This window comes from Monodon monoceros, unplaced genomic scaffold, assembly GCF_005190385.1.
Source record: "Monodon monoceros isolate NGI ecotype Baffin Bay Population unplaced genomic scaffold, NGI_Narwhal_1 Super_Scaffold_7, whole genome shotgun sequence".
Taxonomy (NCBI): Eukaryota; Metazoa; Chordata; class Mammalia; order Artiodactyla; family Monodontidae; genus Monodon; species Monodon monoceros.
Window position 1 is genome coordinate 99363988 of NW_021703784.1, and position 27185 is coordinate 99391172.

At 59.1% G+C, this 27185-nt stretch overlaps 3 protein-coding genes across 4 annotated transcripts in view; 2 read left to right on the forward strand and 1 right to left on the reverse strand.

Moving 5' to 3' along the window:
* The first annotated feature begins 1751 nt into the window (after window positions 1-1751).
* Window positions 1752-3477, forward strand: LOC114887080 (cytochrome c oxidase subunit 8A, mitochondrial). The gene is made up of 2 exons (XM_029208445.1): window positions 1752-1966; window positions 3150-3477. The coding sequence occupies exons 1-2, from the start codon at window positions 1853-1855 to the stop codon at window positions 3243-3245; spliced, it is 210 nt and encodes a 69-aa protein (XP_029064278.1). The 5' UTR covers window positions 1752-1852; the 3' UTR covers window positions 3246-3477.
* Window positions 3478-8882: 5405 nt separating this feature from the next.
* OTUB1 (OTU deubiquitinase, ubiquitin aldehyde binding 1) lies at window positions 8883-16403 on the forward strand. Its single transcript, XM_029206911.1, has 7 exons — window positions 8883-8989; window positions 10642-10703; window positions 10916-11014; window positions 15151-15269; window positions 15516-15600; window positions 15715-15909; window positions 16044-16403. The coding sequence occupies exons 1-7, from the start codon at window positions 8932-8934 to the stop codon at window positions 16239-16241; spliced, it is 816 nt and encodes a 271-aa protein (XP_029062744.1). The 5' UTR covers window positions 8883-8931; the 3' UTR covers window positions 16242-16403.
* An 867-nt stretch (window positions 16404-17270) lies between these two features.
* Window positions 17271-27185, reverse strand: part of MACROD1 (mono-ADP ribosylhydrolase 1) — a 151897-nt gene continuing 141982 nt past the window's right edge. The window contains exons 4-10 of one of the 2 annotated variants that reach the window (XM_029206910.1): window positions 19194-19310; window positions 18583-18704; window positions 18427-18457; window positions 18195-18268; window positions 17745-17826; window positions 17621-17657; window positions 17271-17434 (exon numbers count right to left, since the gene is read on the reverse strand). In XM_029206910.1, the coding sequence (XP_029062743.1) occupies window positions 17653-17657; window positions 17745-17826; window positions 18195-18268; window positions 18427-18457; window positions 18583-18704; window positions 19194-19310 (431 nt within the window). In that variant the 3' untranslated portion in view covers window positions 17271-17434; window positions 17621-17652. The remainder of the gene's footprint in view (window positions 17435-17620; window positions 17658-17744; window positions 17827-18194; window positions 18269-18426; window positions 18458-18582; window positions 18705-19193; window positions 19311-27185) is intronic. The other variant, XM_029206909.1, reaches the window with a different exon arrangement.

The following is a 27185-nucleotide window of genomic DNA, read 5'->3' on the forward strand; positions in this document are numbered from 1 at the left end:
TCTGTCCTGGGCTGTTTGCATCTGTCCTGGGCTGTTTGCCAGGGCCCAGGGCAGGGTGAGGGCAGGGGGCCTGGTAGCTGGTGGTGAGGCTGGACCAAGACTGCTGGACATTAACAATACCCACAAATAGGGTGGGGGAGATGGGGAGGGGTGGAGAAGGGCCCTGGATGGCTCAGGGCCTGGGAGCCCACCTCTCCAGAAGCTCAGACACAGACCGCCCTTTGGGGCACTCTGGGTCCATTCCCACCTTTCTGTGAGTACACCCCTTCTCCTGTGGGGCCAAGGCTTTTCCTCCAAAGCCCCTGTTTTCCGGGTCCCTTGACGCCTCACCTCATCCCCATCCCCTTTAGCAGCCTTTGATGCTCTTGACCACAATATCAAAACTGGAACTGCTGGAACTTCTCCCTCTTGGCGGTAACTTTTGTGGTGGTTAAAAGCATGGGTTTTGGAGTGGATAGACCTGCCCTGGAATCCTGGCTAGGCAGCCTTGGAGCTGCGTGACCTTGAGCCGGTCACCCAGTTCTCCAGGATTATTTCCTCATTTGTAAAACATTTGAAATAATAACAGCATCTCCCTTGTGACATTGTTGTGAAGGTGGAGTGAGATTATATAGGTAAGGCCTGGCTCAGTGGCTGGCCCCTCACCCCCTTTCCTGTTCTCCTCTACCTATTGTTCAGTCTCCTGCAATTCATAAACGTTCTCTGAGTGTCTGAGTGTGTGCCAGGCCCTTTGGAGACAGTGGTGAACCAGATACAGGCTCTGCCCTCACATGGCTCCCAGCCTAGAGACAGGGATCACTCCCGTGGGCAGGGTCTGCTGAGCACAGAGGCGGCACAGGCCTGGGGTGGCCAGGGAAGGCTTCCTGAGGCAGTACCACCCCTGTTACTTCCTATCATGTCATGGCACTTTCAATAGCTTCTCATTAAGTGTTCGTCTCTTGTCTGTCTCTTGCCTCTGGAATGTCAGTTCCGTGATAAGGGAGTCCTTGTTCACTGTGTGTCTAGAACAGTTCCTGGCAGATGGTAGGGGCTAGGAAACATTTGATGAATAAAGTAAGCTGTAACAGTTAGTGGAAGCCTGGGAGTAGGAGCTGGAGTGTTGAAAAAGGAAGGCTATGTAGGTAAGAGCTGAAAAAGTGTTCTGTAGAACGTAAGATACAAAGAAGCAAAAGGCTTGGGGGTGGGGGGAGGAACCAAAGAGGAAGGAGGAAGGTGTGGAATGCTTAGAGATGAGGCTGGAGAGTGACGTCCAGGAATTGAGACTTTGTCTGGTAAGCAATGAGGAGCTTTCAAGTTAGGTGTATGACTTGGTTAGATTTATGTTTAAAGAGAAAGGAGGAAGGGAGGGAGGAAGGTCGGCTGCTACTGCATGGAGACTGGAATTGGAGAGGGTAATAGTAAAGGCGGAGAGTTCATTTAGGAGGTTAGTGTCAGGCGGTCGGACCAGAAATAATGGAGTCCTGGCAGGGAGAGGGGATTTCTGAGTAGAGATTTGAGAATGAATGGAGGGAGGAGTCAAGAGTGCCGCCTAGGTTTCTGGCTTATGTGATTGGGTGGACCACGGATGTCACTCACGAAGATAGGCGGCTTTGGAGGCGGGGCATAACCGAAAGGAACGCCCCCTATGTGCCCCGCCCATCGGTGGTAGGATGGCGTCGATTGGCTGTTTCGAGGAAGGCGCCAAAAACTGACAAGGGCGGGCGAGAGGTGTATCCTTACGTCACTTCCTAGGGACATCCGGGCCCCTCTTTTCCCGAACCCACAGCTGCGGAACTTCCGGCTGGGGCCGCCACCTTGACTTCGCGACCTTGGGTTCCGGCTAGCAGCTACCTGCAGTCTCCTCAGTGTAGTCATGTCCGTGCTGACTCCACTGCTGCTGAGGGGCCTGATAGGCCCGGCCCGGCGGCTCCCCGTTCCGCGGGCCCAGATCCATTCCAAGCCGCCGCGGGAGCAGCTCGGGACCACGGTGAGGAGCGGGCCGGGAAGGGCATGGGAGATGCCGCCGGCCGCACCTGGTGTCCCGCGGCAGGTTGGGGGCCCGCCGGGTCTGGCGCGCTGCACCTCGCGGCCCGCAGCGTAACGGGGAGCGGCAGTGCTGGTTTGGGTCTGGAGGGGGCGAACGAGGGGATGGTGCCCGGGCGACAGTCGCTGTTCAGTCAGCCCCAGGGTCTCGGGTCAGACCGTGTCAGTGCAGCCCTGTCGCTTCCTCGCTGTGCGGTCTCGAGCAAGCTTCCTTAGCCCTCTCTGAACCTGTTTACCCGTCGGTTCATTGGGGGATGCCTGACGGCTGTCAGCGCTGTCATTGTTACCGCTTTTATTTATTTGGGGTGGGGAAGAGGACCCCAACAGGCTTTAATAATTCCCAGAAACGTGGGAGAGTTTAACCCTTAGTGACTTTCACCTGTTTGGCGCATTTCTACATTTGCCTCAGTGGCAGAACTCGGCCTTGAGTGCGAGTCTTCAGTGTCCAGGTTAGTGGGCTTCCGGTTAGGAGCAGAGCCCGGAGAGCGCTGCGGCGGAGGAAATAATGGTGACGGTAATTGCAGCTGAGCGCCTGCCGGGTGCCAGGCGCCGTGCTAAGACTGCTGTGCTGGGCTCATTCGGTCCTCCCAGTCACCCCAAGAAAGGGCCCTTTTCTCCATTTCGTGGCTGAGGGAGCAGAAGTTTAGGAGCAGTGTATTGACTTGTCAGAGTCACACCTTCAGTGGCAAAGAAGGAATTTGAACTCCAGTCTGACTCCAGGTTGTGCTGTGATCTTAACTGCTATCGGGAATATGGAAGTGGCTTTAAAAAACGCTTACCTCTAGCCCCAAAGGTTTGGGAAGGGAGGGCTTTTTAAGACAAGGAAGGGGAGGTGCATTTTTTTAGAGTTATTGGTCTGTGCGAGGTCCCTGGGTCCCAACAGACCAGCTTTGTTCCTGTCCCTTCACTTTATCATCTGGTGGTGGATTTACCCTAAGCCAGGCTGACCCCCACCCCATATCTGACCCTTTACCTTAAGGCCTAGAGTGGGCCTTGGATGCTCTGGCCCTCCTCTGGAGCCTGAATCTTGACTCCTGGAGGGGGCTGTGTGGGCAGACTGCTCGGACTACGAGAAGCCTGGGGGAATCCTGACTCTGAGGGTTCCTTTTTTCTTGTGCTCTGTGTAGGATATCGCCATTGGGCTCACCTCCTGCTTCCTGTGTTTCCTCCTGCCGTCGGGCTGGGTCCTGTCTCACCTGGAGAGCTACAAGAAGCGGGAGTGACAGGAGCTGTCCTCCCCCTCAGCCTGTGACCTGAGCACCCGACCTGTCCTGATCATGTCTGCTGCCTTCCTGGCCGGCCTCCCCGGGATCCCGTCCTTCAGTGACAGGGCCCTCTTCTGCAGTCGTGACCTCTTCATTCCTCCATGTTGACATCCTGGGACCACATGTATCCGTTTAGAAGGCCCTGCTCTGTAGGGCCTCCCTTGTAACAATAAAGTCTATTTAAACCCTGCTTCAGAGGGAATTCCCTGGCGGTCCAGTGGTTAGGACTCCGCTCTTTCATTGCTGAGGGCCCAGGGTCAATCCCTGGTCAGGGAACTAAGATCCTGCAAGCTGTGTGGTGTGACCAAAAAATAAATACATAAACCCCGCTTCAGAAACTCATCATGCCTTTGGCCTGGGCTCCTGCCTCCATACTTCAGCTGAGAATGGTGTTGGGTGGGGTAGGGAGAAGAGGGCCTGGCTGGCTGCCTGGCCCTGCCGGCTTACTGCCCTGTGGTAGGTCCAGGGTGCTCAGCCGTTCTCCTCGATACCTGGAAGTGGTGCTTCCATTGCGTGCTTTCCTCTGTAAATGTTTTCTGGCTTCTGTGGAAAACAAATTCTGTTGTCGTCCGGCAGCCTTTCTTGCTCCCCCTCTAGTCCTCTTGGCCGTACCAAGCTCGGGGCTCTGTGTCTGTGTCTGCCCTCTCCCAGTGGGGCCGGCTCTGCAGCTGGAAGCCCGTTCTCTGTGGGGCCAGCCTTCCCTGTCCTCTTTGGTCGGTGGGCTTCAGCCATTTCTCAGGTGCTTGTTGCCCTTCCTAGTTGCAGGTGGGCAACGTTACAGTATCTTGCATTTTTATGTCAACCTGGGGCCCCTTTTGTTTTAGCACCGTGTCTGTGCACTGACTGGCTTCCTTGTTCTCTTCCTGCCTGCTTCCCTGTGTCCTCCCCTACTCGGCTTGGAGAGTTTGCTGCTTTTCCATCCATCCCAAGGGCCCTTCCTCAGTGATTCTTCCTGGGGGGGGCCTCTTAGCTGGGACAGGCATGTGAAGCACTTCCCACTGCGCTGGAATTCTGACTGCCAGTGTCTGGAAGGAAGGCTCTGACCTGCTGGACCCACCCCTGGAGGAGGACATGGCTTTAGTTCTCTGCATCCTCTTTGCTGGGGTGACATGAATGATTTCTGAGCAGACACAGGTTCAGTGTCCCCTGTGGAGCTGCTGGATGGTGGGCAAAGACGCCAGGTGAGAGCTGAGGGGCTCTAGGTTGTGGGTGCTTTAGACCCTGCGAGTCAGAACATGTGTCTCGCCAGCCCCTTTTGCAGGGCTCGCTTTATGTTGACAGGAGCTGAAGGGGGACCCTGCTCTCCCTCCCTTGTCTAGTCTTTCCTGGCCTTTTTGTGTGGTGTCCAGTGACGCCTGGTTGCTGTGGGCACACATTAGGCTGTGAGCTGTCTTGAGTTTCTGTGGTAGCTCCACTGCCCTGCCAAGGTTTGATTGGGTGTCCCCCATTTTTGCGCCCCTGGATCCCAAAGGGGCACAGTGGTCCGCTTGGCCCAGGAGGGCTACCTTAGCCCGAAGCTGTGCGTCTTGAGCCACCTCTGAGACTGATGGGAAGCCAGTGGTTACAGGCCAGATCTTCAGGACCCGGTCTGAGAAAGCCCTTAGGAAGCCTAATAGCACCTCCAGCCATTGTGCTCCCACACCTGCTGGGTGCTGCAGCGTGCTGAAGCGGGGCAGGGTCGTAGACTTGTGGGTGGGTGGGAGAGTTTTGGATGTGAGTGAGCCGTCATGCTTGGACCACATCTTCCTTCCCCTTGTTCTCAGTGGAGCCACTAAGCTTAAATCTGGTCACCTTTCTGTGTCCCTCTCTTATCCCTAACCAAGTCAGAGGCCGAGGGGCCATTCTTTGTAGCAAAAGCAAGGCTCCTTGTGCTCCCAAAGGGCATTTTCTGTGTCTGAGGGTGTCTTGTCAGATCCTGAGTCCGGACGGGTGGAGGTCTGTCCTGATGTGCACACCGGGCGGGGTGGAGGGGTGCGGGGGTGGTTACAGTCATGGCAGATGATACAATGCACAGAATAGTGGGCTGGGAGGAGGCCTGGGTTTGAGGCCTGGCTTGGCCATTTACTATATGACCTTGAGCAAGTCATTTAGCCTCTCCGAGTCTCAGTTGTCACCATTGTAAAATGAAGGTGGTGATGTGGCAGGAAGAATAATGTCTTCCCCAAGATGTCCGTGCTGCCCTAATCCCTGGAACCTTGTGAATATGTTACGTTCATGGCAAAGGGGACTTTGCAGATGTGATTAAAATTAGGCATGTTGAAATGGGAGGTTATCCCCTGGGCCCAGTGGAATCATATGGGTCCTTAAGGTGGACGGGGAAGGCAGATACTTCGCATCTCAGAGATGCCACCTGGAGGACTCTGCCTGCCTTGGGGCTTTGAAGATGGAGAAAGTTGGCCGTGCTCCAAGGAATGCAGTGACCTCTAGAAGCTGGGAACAGCTCTCAGTTTACAGCCAGCAAGGACATGAGGACCTCAGCCCCAGAGCTGCAAGACACTGAATTCTGCTAATAGAATCTGCATGAGTGGGAAGCAGATTCTCCCTCAGAGCCCCTGAAAGGGAACATAGCCTACAGATACCTTGATTTTAGTCTGATGAAACCCATTCCAGACCTCTGACCTCTAAGACTGTAAAATTATACATTTGTATTGTTCTAAACCACTAAGCTTGTGGTGATTTGTTGTGACAGCAATAAGGAGACAACTGTGTCACTCTCCCGGTGCTGTGAGGCGCTCAGAGGAGAGCTGGCACCAGTGGCTGGATCCTCAACAGACTTGAGGTGAATTGCAATGTGAGGCATTTGCAGCAGGAAGGTGCCCCAAGGAGCGTGGGTGGTGTGATTCGGGGGTGGGGTGGGGTGGTGGCGGGGCTCTCCCTTTGCCGCCTCTGCCCCTCCTCTGCTTGCTTCCTGCCTTAGGTGGTGTGAACCCTGCAGGCAAGTATCCACCCAGCCAGTGGCCCTGAAGTACAGCCCCTGCTCAGCTTCATCAGCCTGGGTGCACCATCAGAGCCTCCCTAGACCGTGATTTTGGAGCTGGCAGCCTGTGGACCGTTGTGCGTTCCTGCAGCGGCATCTCCAGAGGTCCCTTTCTGGGCTGAGCACGCCCCCACGCCTCCCACTTGGGCAGCTGCCTGACTCCCAAGCCTGTCTTGGGAAGGATCACTGGGGCCTCATCTTTGGCGCACCTTGAGCCTTTCTCCTGGCCATGACCCCCCTGTGAGGACTGTGGCTTTCCCAAGGCCCATACCATGTCCTGTTCCCTGGCCCCTTCCCCTGAGAGGTTGGGTGGGCCTGGAAGCCTTGTGGCTCTCTAGGGCCTCTGTGCCGTTCCATAAACTCTTCCTCTGTGGCTGAGGTTTCAAAGTCCCTGGGTCCTGGTACGGGGTCTCCTCTCCCTCCACCTGACAGAATCCTAGGGACAGGGATGTGGGGTCTGGACACGTGCCAAGCCTGTGAGGAGGCATCTATGCCTTGTCGGTTCTATGGAAAAAGTCCTGAGCTGCTGCCTGTCCCCTTTGTGACTATTTCCAACAGCAGCCTGAACCCAAGCACCAGTGCTGCCTATTTCATTATAGGCTTCCGCAGGCAGGACCAGCAGTGCTGGACCATTTCTGGGTTTGCAAATTGGGAGGCAGAGACGTTTATCGTCTGGAGCTATGCTGGTGATTCCTGGCAAATATGCTGTTGGGTTTTAGACGCTTCAGGATAGAGAATCAAAACCCGAAAATGGTAAAAAGTACCAGGAGAGATGGAATGAGGGTAAGAGAACAGTTGTTAACTACTAAATAAATTGGCATGGAAAAGAGTGGGGCAAAAGTTGACCATCCTGGGCTGGATTAAGAGCCAAAGTTTCCCTCTGGGCATTTCCTTCCCATTCTGCCTGACAAGAGGGGGAGAGTGGGCAGCAGGCAGGAGGACCCCTCATTTACACACCCTGCATAGATTGAGGGTGCAGGTCTGTTCCTCAAGCCCCAGACCCTTGTGTGGGAGGGAGGCATTTACTTGGCGTTGGCAGCCCGCCTGCAGTCCAGCACTGGGCCACAGATGGATTCCTTCTCACTCTCCAGAGCAACTGTGTTCTCTGTCCCCGCCATTAATCCCAATCCCAACTCCCCCTGAATGCCTCCCACCCCTCAGACTCCCTAGTCACAGTAAGGAGTCGGGGTAAGGGTGGAGTTGTCTTATAGTTATTTTCAAGATTTTGTAAAGCCAAATAGAAATCAAGTTTTTGTCATCAACTATCTTAGCTCATTTGGTAATACCAGTGCTACTGACTGAAGATCTGATTGGCAGTTACAGATTGCATTGTTAAAATTGGGAAAAGGAATGAACACTTTGGTAGGCATGGAATCCAAACAGGGTGGCCCTTTTCTTCCTTGAGTTTAGAGCAACCCCAAGGCTCAGTGACCCAATAAATAATAATTTGCAATGCGGCTGGGACACAGACTTGGCATTTGTAGCGTTGCTGTGAGAGAGCCACTGTGGGCTGTGTGGTGAGCCTGGGCACCAAATGCCCCTGCTCCAGGGCTGGATGTAGCTGATAAAGACATTAGATCACATTCTGCTCCTGTATTGTCACGAACCGAGGGATTTGATTGGAGCTCTGGCACGGCCTTCTCAAGTGCTAACAGACCACCGTCACTTCATGAAAAAAGGCCCTCCATAGTGAGAAGCTGACAACCAGAGCCCCAGACTGTAACCTCTCTAAATAACAGCATCTTTAGCATCCAAGCCTTGCTACTTTTTAAGTTTTAGTTTTAGATAATTCACAGACAATTTTAATAGAATACACAGAAAGATCCTGTCTACCTTTTACCCGCTTTTCCCCTCTGGGTAACATCTTGCATTTGAAACTATAGTACAGAATATTCCAGGATACTTATATATAATCAAGATAAAGAACATTTCCATCTCCACAAGGATTCTCTCCTATTTCCTTTTTACAATCACACCCACCTCCCTGCTGCCCCCTACTCCTCCCTAGCCCTTGGCAACCACTAATCTGTTTTCCATTCTTATCAACTCCTTTCTTTAAAACACCCAAAAACCCAAACACCCTGATTTTCTCATAATCAGAAGGGCAAGGAGTCCAAAGTTAGGTCCTTGACCCCAAGGGACATGTTCTCCCTGTCGTAAGCGGGACACCAAAGCCCGCTCAGAACCGGGGCTCGGTGGAGAGGGGCGGTGAAGCCCAGGGCTCTGATATTAGCACGGTTCCTGGTCTTCTCCACCAGGTGATCCTCAATCGCCTGCCACGAGTTCTGGAGCCCGCAGCAGGAATGTTGCCTTGCGTGATTTTAATTTCATCTTCCTGCTTATCTCAATAACACAATCCGCGCTTCAAACTCCAGTGAAAAGAAAACTGAAGTGGCCCCAGGAGACTCTTATCACCACCCGGCACCTTGGGAGCCTGGGAAGATGGAGCCGAGCGAGTGTGCGGGTGGACGGTGGGTGGGGACTACCTTTCCTTTAACCTACTTCCGCGGCGGCCCCACCGGACTGTGTGCGCCCCTCAGGTGACGGCGCCCGAGGGTATTCCGTTGCTAGGGGCGTTACCAAGGAGGGGCCACGAGGAGGGGCTCTCTTCCGGGAGTAGGGCAACTGGTAACCCGGAAGCGGTCGGCAGTGCGGCGCTGTTTAAAGATGGCGGCGGAGGAACCTCAGCAGCAGAAGCAGGAGCCGCTTGGCAGCGACTCGGAAGGTACCGACCGGGGGAGGGCCGTCCGGCCTGGGCTAGCGGGGGCGATGCTGGATGGCCGGTTCCCGAGGAGAGGCCAGGGGTGGGGCGGCCGGTGGCGAAGCGCGCGGACGGCCCCTTCCTCCGCCACCTCCCCCCCTTCTCCTCACAATGGAAGGAGCCTCTGTCGCGACCCCCGGCCCGGCGGGCGGGCGGGCGGGCGAGCGAGCGGGGCGGGCCCACGGCCTCGGCTCTTCTCCCTCGCTCGCTCCCGGGGCGGGGCCTAGGCCGCCCCGCCCAGCGCCCAGCCCCCTCCGTGCCGGGGCCGGGCGCCGGGCTCCCGGGTCCCCAGCTCTCCCGCCCCGGTCCTCGCAGTCAGCCCCGGGCGTCCTCCGGGCCCGGCTGTCCGCCTTCTCCAGAGCAGACCGAGCCCGGAGGGGCGTCGAATTACGCCGGGCTGCGGAGCACAAAGGACTGGGTGGGCCGCTGGGGATGCTGCGGGCGGCCCGGGGTTGTGAGCGGCCGCAGGTGTGTGCCCCTGAGGGCAGCAGCCTTCGTTTCCGGTAGAGCCCCCTCTTCTGGCTTTGCAGCCTCTTTCCGCCTGTCTAGGCATTGTTTTCTTAGACCCCTGAAGAGTTGGACCTTTCAGAACGATCCCACCCTCTTCTTTTCACCCCTGAGTTAGACGCGGGGACTGAGTAGGTCACTAGGGTGGGAGGGACGGCCCTGTTGCGGGGCAGCATAGGGGATGGGTGGAGGCCCAGCTGAGGATCCGGGATGCTCAAGCTCAGAAGGATTGGCCTTAAAAATCATTCAGCACCCACCTCCCATTCTAATCGCACACTCGAGGGACTGAGCTTTCGGAGACCCAGCCCCCTAGAATGGACTTGTTCAGGATCATGTAAGTTAAGAAAGAGCCAGGGCCAGGATTTAGATCTCCTGGCTCCTCACCAGTGGCTGCTCAGAGCGGGGCCCTCAGGGTGGACCTGCCCAACTCACTGATGAGCATTTAACACTGTGCCTCTAAGGTAGCACCTCCTCATGACACTTCAGTGAAGGGGGAAGATGGTGGTATTAGTCCCTATTCACAGCTGAGGATAAGCCTCTGCAGTGAGGTAGCAGAGGAGGGTTTTTGTGGTGAAGAGTGCAGGCTTTGAAAGTAGACAAACCTGGGTTTGACCACAGGTCTTAGACCTTGGGCAGATTTCTTCACCGGTCTGCATTTGTTTATCTGTAAAATGGGCACCATTAAGAATACCCAGGATGGCAGGTGGAGGAAGGGTGTGATTGAGCAAAGTGCAGGCTCACAGGAAGCTCTCATCCAGCCCGAGGCTCTGCCTCCTTATCTTTCTTTCCTCAGGAGACCCTGCCTGGCCCCAGAGCATTCCCGGGCTGCTGGGAAGTGATGTTAGAAGGCAGGGAAAGGGTTTGTTAGAGCTTTAAGAGTGTACCTTGGGGGTCATCACCTTGGCCTCCTCACTTTAAAGATGAGAAAACTAAGGCCCAGGAAGGGAAGGGACTTTGCCAAGATCACACAGTTGGGGTGGAGCAGGGTGTGACACAGGCTTCCAGATTCCAAGTCTGCTTTCCTCGCCTGCTCTTGTCCTCCGCCCAGGCTGCCTGGAGTGGGGATAGCCAGGGCCCACCGTAATCCTTGGCCTTCTTCCTTCTTCCAGGTGTCAACTGTCTTGCCTACGATGAAGCCATCATGGCTCAGCAGGACCGAATTCAGCAAGAGGTGAGGGGCTGTGGCCAGCGGCCCTACTTTGGGGATGCATAGGGTGGACCTGAGCCCCCTCCTCTGCAGGCTGAGCTGGGTACTAGATACCTTTATGGGGGCGGTGGTCACTGTGCCGCCGGCCTCAGCAGCTCTCATGTGGGTGCTGTGGCTGATAGGTGGGGGTCACTCGTTCACCTGTCAGCGCGTGATGGGTCTCCTGCCCTCTGCAGATCGCTGTGCAGAACCCTCTGGTCTCGGAGCGGCTGGAGCTCTCTGTCCTATACAGAGAGTATGCTGAGGACGACAGCGTCTATCAACAGAAGATCAAGGTGGGAGCCTGGCTGAGGGGCAGGGCGGGAGCGTGCCTGCCTTAGACCTGTTCCTCGCTGGGTCTGGCCTCAGAGAGGGTAGGATGTTGGCGGAGCCCTCTGGTTCATAAGCATGCAGACTCTGGAAGCAAAAAGACCTCGATTCAAATCCTGACGGCCACACAGCAGCTGTGTCCTCAGCTGCTCCTTCGATGTCTCTGAGCGTGCGGTCTCTGAGTTGTGGGGTCTTCATCTGTGGAATCAGGATGATGAACGCATCTGCCTACAGGGTGGTTGTGAGGTTGAGGGAGGTGATGCCTGTGGGGCCTGGTGCAGGCTGCGGGGAGCTGACGCTTTCCGTGCTCGCAGTGGGGCCGAGAGGGCTGGGGCCGGCTGCGGGACGAGGGTGGCAGCGGGGACACAGTCCTGCATCCTGCTTCCGGGATGTGTGGAGAGGTAGGCAGCAGTGGGGAAAAGGGGCCTACAGACCTTTGTGCAAGGCCCTGCTGCATCACTTACCAACAGGTAAGTCCTTTAACCACTCACTTCCTTCTCTTTGAGCTGGGAGTTTGAAACGCGACAGTATGTGTAAACTGTCTAATCGGCACAGCCTAAGGGTTTAGTATTTTTTATTTTTAAATTTTATTTACTTATTTATTTATTTTGGGCTGCGTTGGATCTTCGTTGCTGCGCACAGGCTTTCTCTAGTTGCGGCGAACGGGGGCTACTCTTCGTTGCGGTGCGTGGGCTTCTCATTGCGGTGGCTTCTCTTGTTGCGGAGTGTGGGCTCTAGGCAGGCGGGCTTCAGTAGTTGTGGCATGCGGGCTCAGTAGTTGTGGCTCGCGGGCTCTAGAGCGCAGGCTCAGTAGTTGTGGCGCACGGGCTTAGTTGCTCCGTGGCATGTGGGATCTTCTTGGACCAGGGCTGGAACCCGTGTCCCCTGCATTGGCAGGCGGGTTCTTAACCACTGCACCACCAGGGATGTCCCAGGTTTAGTAAATATTACTCCTTCCCACTCTCCCCCAAAGATCAGAGATGCTTAGAACCTTCCACCTGAACGGAGGGACCTTTGGGGTTAGCCATTTCAGGGGCCAGTCAGGCAACCCAGGTGATTGAAGGTGGCCGGGTCAGCCAGTAGCAGGCAGTAGAAGCTCATGGGGCAGATGGGAGTGTCCATGCCTGTCACTCCATCGGTGCTTCCAAGACAAGCCAGAGGTTATTTTGTTGTAAAATCTCCAGGCTCCTAATAGTTGGCAGCTAGTTCAGATTTAAAATGTGGGGGCCAAACAGTGCACACAGATCCGCTCTGTGTGGCCTGTGATCTCCTCTGACTCCTTGCTCAGGCTGTTTATGGTTTACCCGAGAGGCCTGTAGAGAGAGGAAAGCACGGGCTCTGGGGCCCAGTAGACCTGGGTTTGAGTCCTGGCTTCACGCCTTCTGTGTGATCTTGGGCAGTACCCTGGGAGGAGGAGGAGGATGGGTACTAGCCCGCTGCAAAGGGCCTGGCAAAGAGTAAGTGCTCAGGATGATTCTGGTCGCTATTCTGGTAGCGGCAGTGATTTGGGCTCTTTGTACACATTTTGCCCCGTTCATTTAACATTTCTGAGCACATACTGTGGGCCAGGCACTGTTTTAGGTGCTGGAGATAGAGTGATGACTACAGCTGTCAACTCCCGCCCTCAAGGTGATGGTTCATAGTGGAAAAACAGCCATTAAATGAGAGGTAACCCTAATGTATGTCAGAGGTGGTAGGTGCTGTGGAGAAAAGTGAAGCGGGACGAGGAGATCAGGAGTGGGAGGGTTTGTGGTTTTATTTTTTTAATTTTTTATAAACTTATTTATTTATTTATTTATTGCTGTGTTGGGTCTTTGTTGCTGTGCGCAAGCTTTCTCTAGTTGCTGCAAGTGGGGGCTATTCTTTGTTGCAGTACGTTTGCTTCTCATTGTGGTGGCTTCTCTTGTTGCAGAGCATGGGCTCTAGGCATGTGAGCTTCAGTAGTTGTGGGCTTGGGCTCAGTAGTTGTGGCTCACGGGTGGGCTTAGTTGCTCCGCGGCATGTGGGAGCTTCCCGAACCAGGGCTTGAACCCACGTCGCCTGCATTGGCAGGCGGATTCTTAAGCGCTGCGCCACCAGGGAAGTCCCCGGGTTTGTGGTTTTAAATATGGGGGTGTGTGAGTAATGAACTGAGAGGCAAGGGAGCAAGCTGGTGTGGCTGGCTGGGCAGAGCTGGGTGGGGGCCAGTGTGGCTGGAGCAGAGCAGGTAGGAGATGTGGGGGATGGAGCCGAGAAAGGACTCGGAGGGAGCTGAGTATTTAATGGGTTTCTCTGGTCGATGGTGGCCTGGGTGGGGATAGACTGAGCAGTGTGGTGGAGGCAGGGAGACCTGTGAGGAGGCTTGTGCAATAAAACTGGCTGGAGATGGAGGGACGGCCAGGGCGGCTGAGTGGCCCAGGTGAGTAGCGGTTGGATGCGGGCACAGCCAGAAGGGTCTGCTGCTGGGTTGGATGGGGTGTGAGGGTGGAGTCAGCAGTGGCTGGGAGGTTTTGGCTCCGCAGCTGAAAGGTGGAGGGCGGGCAGTTGAGGGGAGGCTGGGAGGTTTTGGCTCCGCAGCTGAAAGGTGGAGGGCGGGCAGTTGAGGGGAGGCCGGGAGGAGGTCAGGAGCTGCCTGTTGGCTGGGTCGGTCTGAGGCGGTGGAGGCGAGGCAGTTGGGTGTGAGTTGAAGTTGGAGTTGGGGGCCAAGAAGGGGGCGGGTGAAGAGTTACGTTTAAATCCCATGAGCCGTGAGGTCAGGAGAGCGAGTAGAGCTGACGCTGAAGCTGCCCCAGGCCTGAGCAGGTTGTGCTGTTCACATGGCAGGGGCTGTGGATGGCCTGTGGCGTGGTTGTCTTCTGGCAGGTGACACGTGGGCTCTTGAGGAAGGGTGCGCTGTGGTTTGGTGGCCCCGTGACCACCACAGGTTAGATGAGGAGGGGCAGCGGTGAGGTTGGAGGACATGGAGAGGGTGGGCCCGGCAGCACGTGAAGGGAGGATGCAAGTGGGGCGGGTGCATCACCGGCTGGTCTGGGGAGGAGTGGGTTTGACCTTAGGGCTTAGGAGGCCATCCGTGACCTTCACTAGAGTAATAGCCTGCTGGGATGGAGTTCACAGCAGAAGAGAAATGGAGACAGTGGGCACAGATGGCTTCACTAGAAGCCCTACAGGAAAGCAGAGAAATTGGGTGGTAGCTGGAAAGGACTTCACGGGAAGCAGAGCGTTTTTTTCGAAGGGAGAACTGGTCTTGGGTTTATATGCTGATGGGTCTAAACGTGTCGGGAGAGAGAAATTGATGATGCGGGAGGAGAATCCAAGAGAGGGGCGGCTCTGGTGGCCGCCTCAGACCCTCCGAGGATAGAGAGAGAGGCCGTGGGTGGGTGTGCTGCGGGGGCTGAGGGGCCTCAGTCGGAGAGGAAGCAGGGTCATCGGGAAGGTGACTGGGGGGGGCTTCAGGAGAACGGAGAAGGTATGAGATAGGAGAAGGGGAGGGGCGCAGGCCGGGGGAGTGAGACCTGCTTGCCAGACAGCACTGAGGGCCAGACGCACACACACCCCGCTCATAGGGGAGGTTCAGCAGGCGGAAGAGGTTCCATTGAGCTGAGGCGGAAACTGCAAAAGAGCAAACCAGGACCTGTGAGCGGGCGGGTGGAGACTAGACGGGGGTGAGGGAGGCCGTTTCCCACCCTGGGGCTGTGTGGTAGGGGCCTCAGGTGTGGCGCTACGCCCCATACCCTAACTTGCTTGCCCTGGAGCTCTCAGGGTTTGAAAGACTGTTCACTGGGAAAGCTGTGTCGGTCAGGGACCCATTCTCTTGCCTGTTTTTATGAAACAGCAGCCCTTCGGGCCCAGCAGCGTGGCATACCCATTGGCTGGTGACCACTTCGGTGACCCGTGCACCCAGTGTGTCCATAACTCAGTTTCCTGGGGCTTTGGGGGCTCCTGGCAGTGGGTTGCTAAGTGAGCCCCCACCCCAGAGTCAGCAGCCAAGGCTGCCAGGTGGCTACTTGGAGCTCAGTTGCCACCCGCTCTGGTGTGACCTTTCTTGGGGGGGTTTCCTTGGCCCGCCATGGTTCTGGCCTGATGTTGACGGGCGCGGGGTGGGCTGGGGGCTGCCTCTCCGCAGGACCTCCACAAAAAGTACTCATACATCCGCAAGACCAGGCCTGATGGAAACTGCTTCTATCGAGCTTTCGGATTCTCCCACTTGGAGGCGCTGCTGGATGACAGGAAGGAATTGCAGCGGTGAGGAGGGTGGCCACTTGGGCACAATGGAAGCAGGTAGGGGAGGGTTCCGTGAAGGGCTTGTGGGCCCCCTCCTCCCTCTTGATGACTGGGAGGTGTGCTTCCACCTGAGGCCCAATGACGGGCTGGGCCTCTGCTTGGGGCTTCCGTCAGTGGCCAGTCCCCCACCCCTGGGCTGGTCTCTCTGGGCCCCTGCTCTGCTGGCCTAGGAGCTCATGCCAGCCTCTTTTTCTCTTCCATCCACAGGTTCAAGGCCGTGTCCGCCAAGAGCAAAGAGGACCTCGTGTCCCAGGGCTTCACTGAGTTCACAATTGAGGATTTCCATAACACGGTGAGCCCAGCCACCCGGTCACCCGGTCAGCCGGAGTGGAGGGGGGTGGCCTGGCTGTGGCAGGGTTGACCCATCTCCTCCCTCATCTTGCCCTCTGTCCCCCTCGGGTGGCAGTTCATGGACCTGATCGAGCAGGTGGAGAAGCAGACCTCAGTGGCCGACCTGCTGGCCTCCTTCAACGACCAGAGCACCTCGGACTACCTGGTGGTCTACCTGCGGCTGCTCACCTCGGGCTACCTGCAGCGTGAGAGCAAGTTCTTTGAGCACTTCATCGAGGGTGGCCGGACCGTCAAGGAGTTCTGCCAGCAGGTGCTGCCCCCTCCCCACTCCTCAGACTTGGGCTCTTCTTTTCTCTCGTGCCTCGGGTGGGGAGCCCCGGGGCCGGGGTGGGGGGGATGGGGGAGGGGCGCCGAGACGTGGGCTGAGCCACCCCTGTGCCTCAGGAGGTGGAGCCCATGTGCAAGGAGAGCGACCACATCCACATCATCGCTCTGGCCCAGGCGCTCAGCGTCTCCATCCAGGTGGAGTACATGGACCGCGGCGAGGGCGGCACCACCAACCCCCACATCTTCCCCGAGGGCTCCGAGCCCAAGGTCTACCTTCTCTACCGGCCTGGACACTACGATATCCTCTACAAATAGGGCCGGCCCCGGCCTGCCACTGCCCTGCCTGCCCTCCCCTCTGCCAGGCGCTAGACATGTACAGAGGTTTTTTTGTGGTTGTAAATGGTCATACTTCACTCCCCCACCCCCTTCCCTGTCATACGACCTTCCGTGTTTTATTAAAGGGGACGCTGGTGGTGAGCCACGTGTGTGCGTGTCCCTGCTCTGCTGCTGCCCACCTGGCTGCTCTGTGTCTGGCTGCCCCCCTTCCCCTCAGGTGGGTTCCTCTCAGCCTTCCACCTGTCCACCCCCAATATTCCCTGCCAGGAGCAGTTTTGAGGGGGCTAGGCCTCTTGGGGATCCCTCCTGCTTATTGGGGTTCTGCTTCCTTCCCTTGAGGCCTCTGCCCCTTCCCTCTTTAGCTGGCCAGGGGCTTCCATGGGGATGTGGAAGTTCCTCAGAGACTTTCCCAGGGACCCAGGACCACCAGAGCTTCAAGCTGCTCCCTCATAGGCCCCGCCTCCACCCTGCTGTCCTGGCCAGGGCCTGGGTTGCCTGCCCTCCATCAGGGGTCTGCATGGTGGAGGAGTCCCGGGTGGAGAGGGCCGGCGTGATGGTGGGGCCTGGCTCAGGGCAGGTGGAGGAGCGGGGGCGCCCCAGAGCACCCCAGGTGGTGCCAACCAGGCAGGGGAGGGGCAGTCCTCAAGCCTGTGCTTGGTCCTCCATGCCCAGGCCTAGTGGGGCTCGCCAGGCCACCATTCTCTTCCCACCCCTCCCCTTGGCCTGCTGCCTGTGCCTGCTTTGCACCCCCACTGCTTGGGCCGCGGTGTCTGCATCGCCTTCCTTTTTGCCTTCACCTCTTCTCTTTCCCCCGGCACATGTGGGGTCTCGGCCCCCAGGCTGTGAGCTCCTTGGGGGCAGGCCCTCAATAAATGTGAAGTGCTGCTGCCCACCTCTGCTGTCCAGCCAGTGCCTCCACCTGCCTAGCTCACCAAGAGCTCTCGCCAGCCCCTTTAAGCCAAAGCACCTGTCCACACCTGGGCTGCTTCCCTCACCCGCCCCCAGCCAGGGCAGGGACAGTAGGAGCTGCAACAGTAGTGGTCTTTATTAGAATAGAGGCTGCTGAGGGGGCAGGGGGCGGAGGGAAAGAATAGGGTGGCCAAGCCAGGCCCTGCTGCAGGCTTCCGCGACTTCTTAGAGCTGGGAGCGCGGTCCAGTAGGCCCAGACGAGTCTGTGGGCAAAGCCAGTAGGTCAGAGCATGTGGGCTGTGGGCCTCCCCTAGCTTCCCAGGCTTGCCTCCCTGGCTTCCCTGCGTGGGGGTGAGTGGAGCGCGGGGTGAGTGGAGCGCGGGGTGAGCGGGTGTGTTAGTGGGCACGAGGTTAGTGGGCAGCCACACGGAGGGCCAGGCCCTGCTTACCAGTCCTGGTCAGGGTAGGCGGCGCGCTGCCATCACGCTGGAAGGCAGAGGACGGTGAGAACCCGCCCGGGGTGGATGGGGGCGGGGCGGGGGCTGGCCGGGGCGCGCACCACGGGGTACATACCGACAGGGAAGTAGTGGGGGAAGCGTTGCCGGTATATGTTTTCGTCCTTCTCCAGGAACACGCATATGATGAGCCGGTCCACCTGCGCCAGGGCCTGTTCAGCCTGGGCGGAAACCGCCCACACCCCGGCTCCCCGGTCTTAACACCGCCCTGCCCCAGCAGGTTTGCACCTGCCTCGCGCTTCGGGCGCTCTTCGACCTGAGTTTAGAGCTCAGGCTGCAGAAGGGGCTCATGGTGTGGTGTGCTATTGCCTTCTCGCACTACCCTGCGCCCTGGTTGCCGGGGAGGAAACAGCCCCGAGGAAAGGAGAGGGGACGCAGAGAGCAGTGGCAAGGCCTGAACCCCATGTGCCCAGCACTCTGTACGTGGCTGGTGGGGCTGGTCAGCGGGGCCGGGGTGCGCCCCGCCACCCACCCCCGTCTGGTCCTCTTGGCTGGGCCCAGGCCTCACCTTGTCCTTGTGCTGCTCCAGCCACTCGCGCAACGTGGTCAGCACTACCTCGGCCGCCGCCTCGTTGGGGTAGCCTGCGGACCGGGCCCGGTGGGGCGGCAGTGAGTCCCAAGCTCCCACCCGTCCCTCCCCGCTTCGCCTCGGCTCCCACCCACCCCCGTACCGGGCCCCTCCCCGCGTCTGGGCCCACCCGCTGCCCACCCACGCCCTTCCTCCTCTAGACCCCACTCACCAAACACTCCTGTGGAGATACAGGGGAACGCCTAGGGTGGGGGGGGGGGGTGAGAAGAGATTGGGGACCGCGTCACTCTCCGCTCCGCCTCCCGCCAGGCCGTGCCCCGCCCCCGGCTTCACGTCGCCCCCGCCCCCGCCGCCTGGCGCCCCTCACCACCGAGCGGAGCCGGTGCTCCAGCAGCAGGTCGAGGCTGCTCAAGTAGCAGCTGCGGAGCTCGGCAGCCTGGCTGGCGCTGGGCTCTCCGTGGGCGATGGGTCCCACCGTGTGGATGACATCTGTGGGAGGCGACGAGATCAGACCGGCCGGGGGCTCCGTGCGGTCCTCGGTTTTCCCTCCTGCCGGCCTGGGCCCTGGAGCGGACAGGAAACAAGCCCCCTCCTCCCCAAGTTCTGAGGCTCCCCGGGGAAGGGCCCCACCCAGGTCGGCACACAGGTGTACCCTCGAGCCTCAGTTCACGCTTCCACAGACACAGGCAGGCCCACGCTGAGCCCCTCCCCACATCTGTAGGCAGCCGGCTGAGGCAATGGGGCGTTGCCTCCTTAGCTCTTACACTCCAAGTCCGGGCCCCTCCCCAGCCTCCACGCATCCCCTCCCGCCACCGGCTTCCTGGGGAAGGCGAGGAGGGGCCAGGTCCTGGCACTTCAGAAGTGCCCCGGAGGAGGCCTCCAGCAACTCTGTGGAGGGTGCACCCCTAACCCCCAGTTACAGCACTCACACAGGCGCCCAGTCTGCGCCCCACCGGGGTGGGAGTGTCGGGGACTCACACTTGGCCGGCAGCCGGTAGCCGCAGGTGATCTTGGCCTTGCCGGTCTCGCAGCTCTGAAGGGTCCTGCACTCGTCGGTGAGGAGGGGTCCGGCGGCCCGGTGGATGCAGCCGTCCACTGCAGGGGACGGGGCAGTGAGCCTTGGGGTCCCCCGCCGCACGCCTGAGCCCGTTTTACAGAGAAGGCCGAGGCCCACAGACCGAATACTCCCGATCCCCTGGCTGTGCTGGGACTCACAGGGCACCTCGCCTTTCTCCCGCGGCCTCCAGACACTCCCTCACCCCTCCACCCCCTACCCCCACCCCTGGTCCCACACTTGTTTCACGTCTAGGGAAATCGAGGCGGAGACAGGGGCCAAAGCGGGCCCCGGCGGGAGCCGGCGCAGACCGGCCGGCAGGGGGCGCGCCCGGCCCGCCCTGCTCTTTCCTGGGCTCTTGGCAGGGACGCGGGAGGGGTTGGGGGTCTCTCCGGGCCGAGGTGGCTCCGGGAGGCAGGGTCCGGGACAGCAGGAACGGCAGCCCGAGCCGGGCTAGGGGTAAGTCCGCCTTCCCGGCTCCGGCCCGGACGCGCCGCGGGGCCCGCTACCAGTCGCCGCCTCCGCGCCAGGAGCCCAGAGTCCCAAGGTCGACCTCTCAAGGCGAGGCCCCTCGGACCTACTTTACAAACTCTAAGACCCACTTTACAGACGCGGAAACTGAGGCCACCTAGTTACAAGAGGCAGATCCGATCCCGGCCTTGAGCTAGGTCTTCCAGCTCCTTTCCTGCGCCACGCGGGGAAGGTGATCCGGGCCGCGCAGGTGTCTCCGGGAGTGCACCCCAGCTCGTTAACGAGCCGCATCGTTAGTGCATCCGGCTTAATTGGGAACGGGCCTGTGCTTGTTTATCCGAGGGCGGCTCTGGGGCTTCGCTAGCGACCTTGGGGACCTGGACCCCGATAAACAACTTGGGCGCAGGCCTAAGAGACTCTTCTCCTGTCTGACCTCGCTCTCTCCCGCGGCGCCGAGGGACAGGCGGGGTTTGGCCTTGTCCCTCATTGGCCCTGCCGCACCTTGTTAAGCCTTTTCCCCCCGCTCCCAGATCGTCCACTGCCTCATCTGATAATTAGGCACAGTGACCGCGCCGCCCCCCCCCCCCCCCCCCCCCGGCCTCAGGGGAGGCGTTAACATCCTGGCCAGGAGAACATGACCCACCTCTGGCAGGTCCCCAGCTCCGATTGCACCCTAGGCCTGTGTCAGGGGCTTCTTGGACACGGAGCTCAATGCTCTGCAGCAGGAAAGGACTATCATTCCCTCATTTTACAGATGCGCAAACTGAGGCCCTAGCTCCTTCATCACAGCCCCACCCTCAACATCTTGGCACAGGACCAGGGACACCAACTGGACCACCCCCTTTTCTTCTGTTTTCTTTTATGCCCTGTGAGGCCAATTAAACCTAATTTTGCGACTTCACTCAGGGATGGCACCAGGCGATTTCCCAGAGCGTCCCAGGAGTGGGGGTGGGCAGGTGGGGTAGAGGAGTTGGGGGGAACCTGGGGAGGGAATCTGGGACTGGGTCCCCCACCTCCTCCTCTTGGGCAGAGATGAGGATGGCGGCACCCAATGGGAGGGGGCAGAGAGTGGGGCCCTGGGCTGTGTGTCCAAGGTGTGGCACAGTGGGTGTACAGCGTCCACGTGCAGTGTGTCTGTCCCGGGTGGGGGTGCCAGGCGACCCACCCAGCACGGTGTGCCACAGCAGGGGCTGTGGAGCTGCGCAGCCTGGGTTCAGATGCCAGCTCTGCCAGTCACATTTGTGTGACCCAGGGCACTTAACCTCTCTGGACCTCGACTGCCCCATCTGTAAAATGGGATAATAGTAGTACCCACCTCATAGGAGTATTGGAAGGATTAAGTTAATTCCTGTAACGTGCTTAAGGCATGAGTGAAGGCGACGCCAGTGTTGGCTATTACTAGGTCAGTGAGACTGTATGGGCGAGTGCCCAACGTGTATACCAGGGAGCGGGGTGGGAAGTAGCGTCCAGGGCGTACGGGGTTAGCACAGGGACCTGCCGGAGCCGGCTCACCTGGGGACCTCCCAGCCCTGCCCCAGTGGTCTCATCCACTTGCCACCTGGTTGCCTGCCATCTCCCCGTGCTGTCCACCCTGCAGGCAACCTTGGCCCACTGTGGGGGCTGTGTGAAAGTGGCGCTCAGCGAGATCTGTGTTTGAGGGACTTATTGTTTCCTGCAGAAGTGGACAGGCCTGCAGCCAAGCCTTTGGGCTGACCTGGGGGCATGAGGGGGTAGGAGGAGGGAGGAATTGGCGCTGGCAGAGCCCCCGGGCTGGAGTCCCCCGAGCAGCATGCAGAACAGGGCCGGGGCCGTGTGCAGGTGCCCAGGGAGCAGTTCTCCCAAAGCAGAGCCGAGGGACAGGCCTGGGGTTCCACCCCTGCTCACCCTTCCCCCAAGAAGCCAGCGCCCAGACTGGCCCTGGCACTCAGGGTTTCAGCAGCCAGGCCCCCTCCTGCCCCCACTCCCTGTCCACACAGCAGCCTGTGGCTCTCCCATCCCTGAGTGCCAGAGGAGGCCCCCAGCCCAAAGGGCTGCCCCTTCCCATGTCTCCCACCATGACCTGTACCTCCCCTGGCTCTGACCCCCAGGCCCGGTCCCAGCTCTTCCTTGGGCTAAGCTGAGCCCTGGAGACCAGAAGGAGGAGGCTTCCTGGGGTCCCATCCAAAGACAATGTCCTTCCTCCCCACTCCCCACCTGACCCTGGGGCAGCTGGCCCTTGGGTCTGCCTGGTTAGGGGGTGCCCCAGTTCATACCAATTAACCCTCGGTCCCCTCCCTGGTCAGCCACATCCAAAAACCCTCTAAAGCAACTATACTCCAAAAAAAGTTTAAAAAACAAACCCAAAATCCCTCAAAGCTCCAACTTGACCCCCACCTCACTCCGAGTCAGCAGAAAACCTGAGGTCTCTCCTGGGGAGACTGAGCCCACATGGGTGGTAGGGGCTTCCTCAGATGTTCCTCCACTAAGGTCAGGGCTGAACCCTTCCTCTCCTGGACGATGGCCCTAAGGCCACTCTGCCTCCCTCCTCAGCCTCCGCCTCGCTCCTCCACCTTTAAGGTCCTAGGTCTGGCTCCTTAATTTCAGCCTCAACAGCTTCTTTTTTTTTTTTAAATAAATTTTTAAAAAATTTACTTATTTTTATCTTTGTCTGCCTTGGGTCTTTGTTGCTGCATGTGGGCTTTTATCTCTAGTTGCAGCGAGTGGGGGCTACTCTTTGTTGTGGTTCACGGGCTTCTCATTGGGTGGCTTCTCTTGTTGCAGAGCATGGGCTCTAGGCCCGTGGCCTTCAGTAGTTGTGGCCCTCGGGCTCGGTAGTTGTGGCTCGCGGGCTCTAGAGCGCAGGCTCAGTAGTTGTGGCACACGGGCTTAGTTGCTCCGTGGCATGTGGGATCTCCCCGGACCAGGGTTTGAACCCATTTCCCCTGCACTGGCAGGCGGATTCTTAACCACTGCGCCACCAGGGAAGTCCCTCAACAGTTTCTTGGTGAGCAAGGCGCTGAGCCATGTACATCCACCGTCTTATTTGGGCCTCACAGCCTGGCTGTGCTATTATTTTTCTTGCTTTAGAGAAGAAGAAATTGAGGCACAGAGAGGGTGAGAGACTTGCCCAAGGTGACACAGCTGGACTGCTCTACTTCCTCCAGGACCATGAAAGGACCTGTCTCTCCGTTCCCATCCTGAGCCTCCCTCCCACCCTGGCTGTCTGTCTACTGTTTGCCCTCCTCACCCAAACACTTTGGGAAGACGTTTTGTCTACGGCTGCTGTCTCCTCACTGCTGGCCCCTGCAGCCTGGCTCCTGTCCCCTCCCCACATCTACATATCCCCCTCCCGACAGAGGGACTGCTTTGGTGACCTTTGGTCTGGGACCCTCCTCTTGCACGACTGTTCAGCTGCACCCACAGGCTGACCACTAACTGTCTCCATCCGATCCAGCAAGGCTGCCTTGGGAGACCTGCTCTCCCCGTCCTCCTGCCTCCCTGATCTCTTCTGTCTGGGGGCCCTGTCTGCCCTCTCTCTGTTCCAGCCCTGACTCTCCGCCCTGGTCCAGGCACATCCCCCAGAGAAGCCAGCCGCCCCTGCTTGGAAGCCCACCCCAGCCTCCTGCCATCGGTGTGGCCTCCACAGCCCTGCACTGAGCCTTCAGGAGCATCAACACAGACTCAGCCCCTGCCTTGCAAGTCCAGGGCCGGGAGGGCGCTGGGAGAGGGCAGGGCCTGGAGCCGGGCCCTCCTCGGAGCCCGTGGAGGTGAAGCAGACAGGCTCCCGTGGGGGCCCCTTGCCAAGGTGCTTAGGGTATTTGACAGCTACTTAGAGTGCTGTAATATTCATGAAGGGAAGATTAGATATTTAAATTTATTCAGCAATGAATGCATCTCAGAGGGGGAGCATTCCTCATGCTAAACAAACAAGCAAGCAGGGGCTAATTAATTATTTACAGGAATACAAGGAGGCCTGTGGCCTGGGGGAGAGGAGGGCAGCTGTGCCCCTGACAGAGGGCAGGAGACCCTGGCTGGCCCTGGGCCTACCCCTCCAACTCCCCCCCATTCCCCTCCACTGTCCTGTGGGTCTGGCCCCCCCGCTCGCCCCCTTCTGGGATTTCTCTTTCCAGAAATCCTGCCCACAAGCTTGCTAGTAGCTTTGGGCCAGTCACTTAACCTCTCTGAGCCTCAGAACTGGCCTCAGAAAGTTTGTGGGGAGGACTGAGGTTTGCTGAGAGGTGGCCTGGCGGGGGGCCGGTGGGGGACTAAAGGCCAGAATGATTAAGCAACTCGTCCAGGATCTCACAGTTACAGGAGAGCAGAGGCTTAGAACTGCTTCCCCAGCCTCCATCTCACAGGAACAGGGACAAAAGCTCGTGGAGGCAAAGCCACTCTCAGCCAGGTGGGGGTTGTGAGGCCTTGCCTGGGCAGCCCCCAGCCCTGCCCTGCGGACTCCTGTGGGTCCCCAGGGCAGCGGAGGGAGAGGATGGGCCTGGGCAGTGCCCTCCCAGGGTGCCAAGTCTCAGAGCCTCTGAAAGGAGCTCGCTGGGGCTGTGTGGGCCACGGCTCCTGGTAGCAGAGCAGACCTGGCCCCGAGAGACCCAAGGCCCCCTCCCCCCAGCTCTCCCACCCCTCCGCCGGGTCACTTCACCTCCCTGCACCTCAGTTTCATCTGTACAAGCTCAGTAACAGCACCTCCCTCTGCATTTGGTGTAAGCGTTCAGTGCGAGATGGTACCAAAGGGCCCTGCACGTTATCACATGTCGCCCCATTTTACAGATGGGGAAGACTCCTCTTTCCCTCATGCTCTTGGGGTCCCCTTTGCCCAAGGGATGGGACACACTGCCAGGTGGAAATGTCACCCAGAAAGCCCTGGCAGAGAGAGGGCTGGGGAGGCAGAGGGGTGAGCTTGAGGCCCACGGGGCCAGGGGAGGGGTGCACCTCTCGAGCCTGGGAAGGCACCTGGGTCTGGGCCCTCGGGACCACCTCCCGCTTAGACGTCTCACCCCGCAGGCCCCAGGGGCTGGGCACCCGGCCTGAGAGCCCTCCCTCTCCAGCCACATTGGTGCAGCCAGCAACTGCCGCCCATCCCAGCCACCTGCACAAACGCCGAATGCCAGGGCTGAAAGAGGGCAGAAGCCTGAGCCGCGGCACCCCCAGGCCCCTAACCTGCAGAGGGCAGGCCCAGCCATAAAGCCTGGCCAAGTGGCCCAGCCCAGGGCCTCGGGCCCCCTTCTCTCTGGCCCTTCCTACCCTCTTCATCTCTGGCCTCCGTTTTCCTCCCAGGCCCAGGCCGAGACTTGGGATCCTCAGCCCCACACGATACCCCATTGCCAGAACGGCCTCTGCCTACACGCTCCTGGCCACTCATTCAGTCAGCACACCCGTGCCAGCCCCCGCTCTGTGCTAGCCTTGGGCTCAGCCCACTGTGGGGGGCGGGATGCAGAGCCCACCCTCGCCAGGACCCACCCTCAAGGGGCCAAGGCGGGTGGGTGCCCCAGGGAGAAGATGGATGAACGACAGTTCCGCGATGTGATCTGAAATTCATTATGGGGTGAGATCAGCTCCTTAAATGGGGATTTCCAAACATTAGGGCTTCATTACGGACACAACGGCAGCGCCTCATTCATCATGCAAAAATCACTCCCGTTATTAAAAATCCCCCTGGCAGCTGCAGGCAGGGGCTTGGAGGCATCTTGCCCGCTGGGGGCGGGGCACGGGCCCCAGCGCCGGAGCTGGAGTCCTCGCCCTTCTCTCTCCCACCCAGGGAGGGCTGGCTGAGGGGTGGGGGTGGGGAGCACGGTTCAGCTCAAGGGACTTGGTGCCTCAGTTTCCTCATATGCAAAATGGAGATGCTAACGGTACGTGTGTCCCATAGTGCTATGACGGGGGTGAGATTCCGCAGGGAGAGCCCAGCAAGGCCCTGGCAACCAGGCAGGGGGCACTCCATACGCCTGGCAGCTGTTAGCACCTTATCCTTCTCCTCAGCTGGGGCCTTTACTTGGGGGACCATGTCACTCCCCTGCTCATGAAACCTCCCATGGCTCCCACAAGTCCACGAAATAAAATCATCAACGCTGAGCAAGGTTGGGGCTCCCTCCAGCCTCCGCCTTAGATGACATCCGGCCTCTGCGTGCCTCCCCCACCATCCTCGACACAGGCATTGGGCAGTGGGGAGGTGGACCCGCCAGGCGCCAGGCCCTGGGCGAGGGAGGCGAAGTGCGGCTCTAATATCACCGCGGTGAAACAGCAGAAGGAAACACACTCCAGAGCAAGAGGAGAGGGAAGGGAGCTGGGCAGGCATGGGTGCGGTTCAGGGTTGGGGAGGTGCCTCTGAGGTGGCATCTGAGCAAAGCCCTTGAGTGATGAGAAGAAAGGCTTTGGGGAGGTCAGGGGAGGAGGGGTCCAGGCAGAGGGCTCAGCAGGGCAACAGGGGGAGAGGTGGGAGGGCAGGGCTGCATCCGCAGGAACCATCGCAGTGGGAAGGTGCCAGTGGGGCAGGAGCGTGGTCTGAGACGGCCCCTGGGGCCCTTTGCTGTGCCCTTGTCCAGGAATGCCCTTCCCCTCTCTGCCGCAGCACGGCCCCCTGCCCCAGACAACTTCTGGCCACACCCGCCCCATGCACCCACCCGCCACAGCCTGGCACGGGGCCGTGCTCAGGACTGGCTGGTCAGGCCCACACCGCCTGCCCTGGAGAGGGCCACGGGGGCTCCCTGTCTGCCTGCTGTGCTAGGCCCCAGCTAATCGGGGCAGAGCCGGGAAGCAATCACAGATCAGCGGCGCTGGGCGATGGAGATAGTGCCAGGTGGAGGTGCGCGGGATGGCAAGTGAGCTGGGCAGAAGTGGAGGCCTGGATCCTGAGGGTGAGTGAGCAGGAGAGAGCGAGAGGTGGGGAGAGTGCACGTGCCGGAGGAGCCGTGTGGAGGAGTGAGACAGAGATGGAGCGAGAGTGAGATGGCAAGAGACAGACCGAGTGGGGGCGAGGGAGACTCAGACGGAGACAGAGAGAGGAAAGAGGGTGCCCCCCCCACCAGACTCGTGGGTCCCTGTGTGGAGAGAGGAGAGGCTGGGCCCCGGGGGGCAGGTTCTGCCTGAGCCATGTGCCTGCATGGTGGGTGGGGGAGGAATGCACACAGATACCTGGGCTGGGGAGAGGCGCCCCTGGGCATGGCCGGGCCACCAACAGGTCCCCACTGAGCACCTACTGTTTTCCAGGAGGTGACAGACAGACGCCCTGTGCATGCCCCTTAGTGGGGGAGCCTGATGGGGAGCAGTTGGTACTTAATCACACAAACAAGAGTCTGATTTTCAAGGGTGACAGAATACTGGCCCAAGAGGAGCAGTGTCTGCTGTGTCCCAGCACTGAGGACAGTGCCAGGAACGTGGCAGGCCCCTCAGTAAATAGAGCAGTGTGTGGGCGTGTGTGTGTGTGTGTGTGTGTGTGTGTGTGTGTGTGTGTGTGTGTG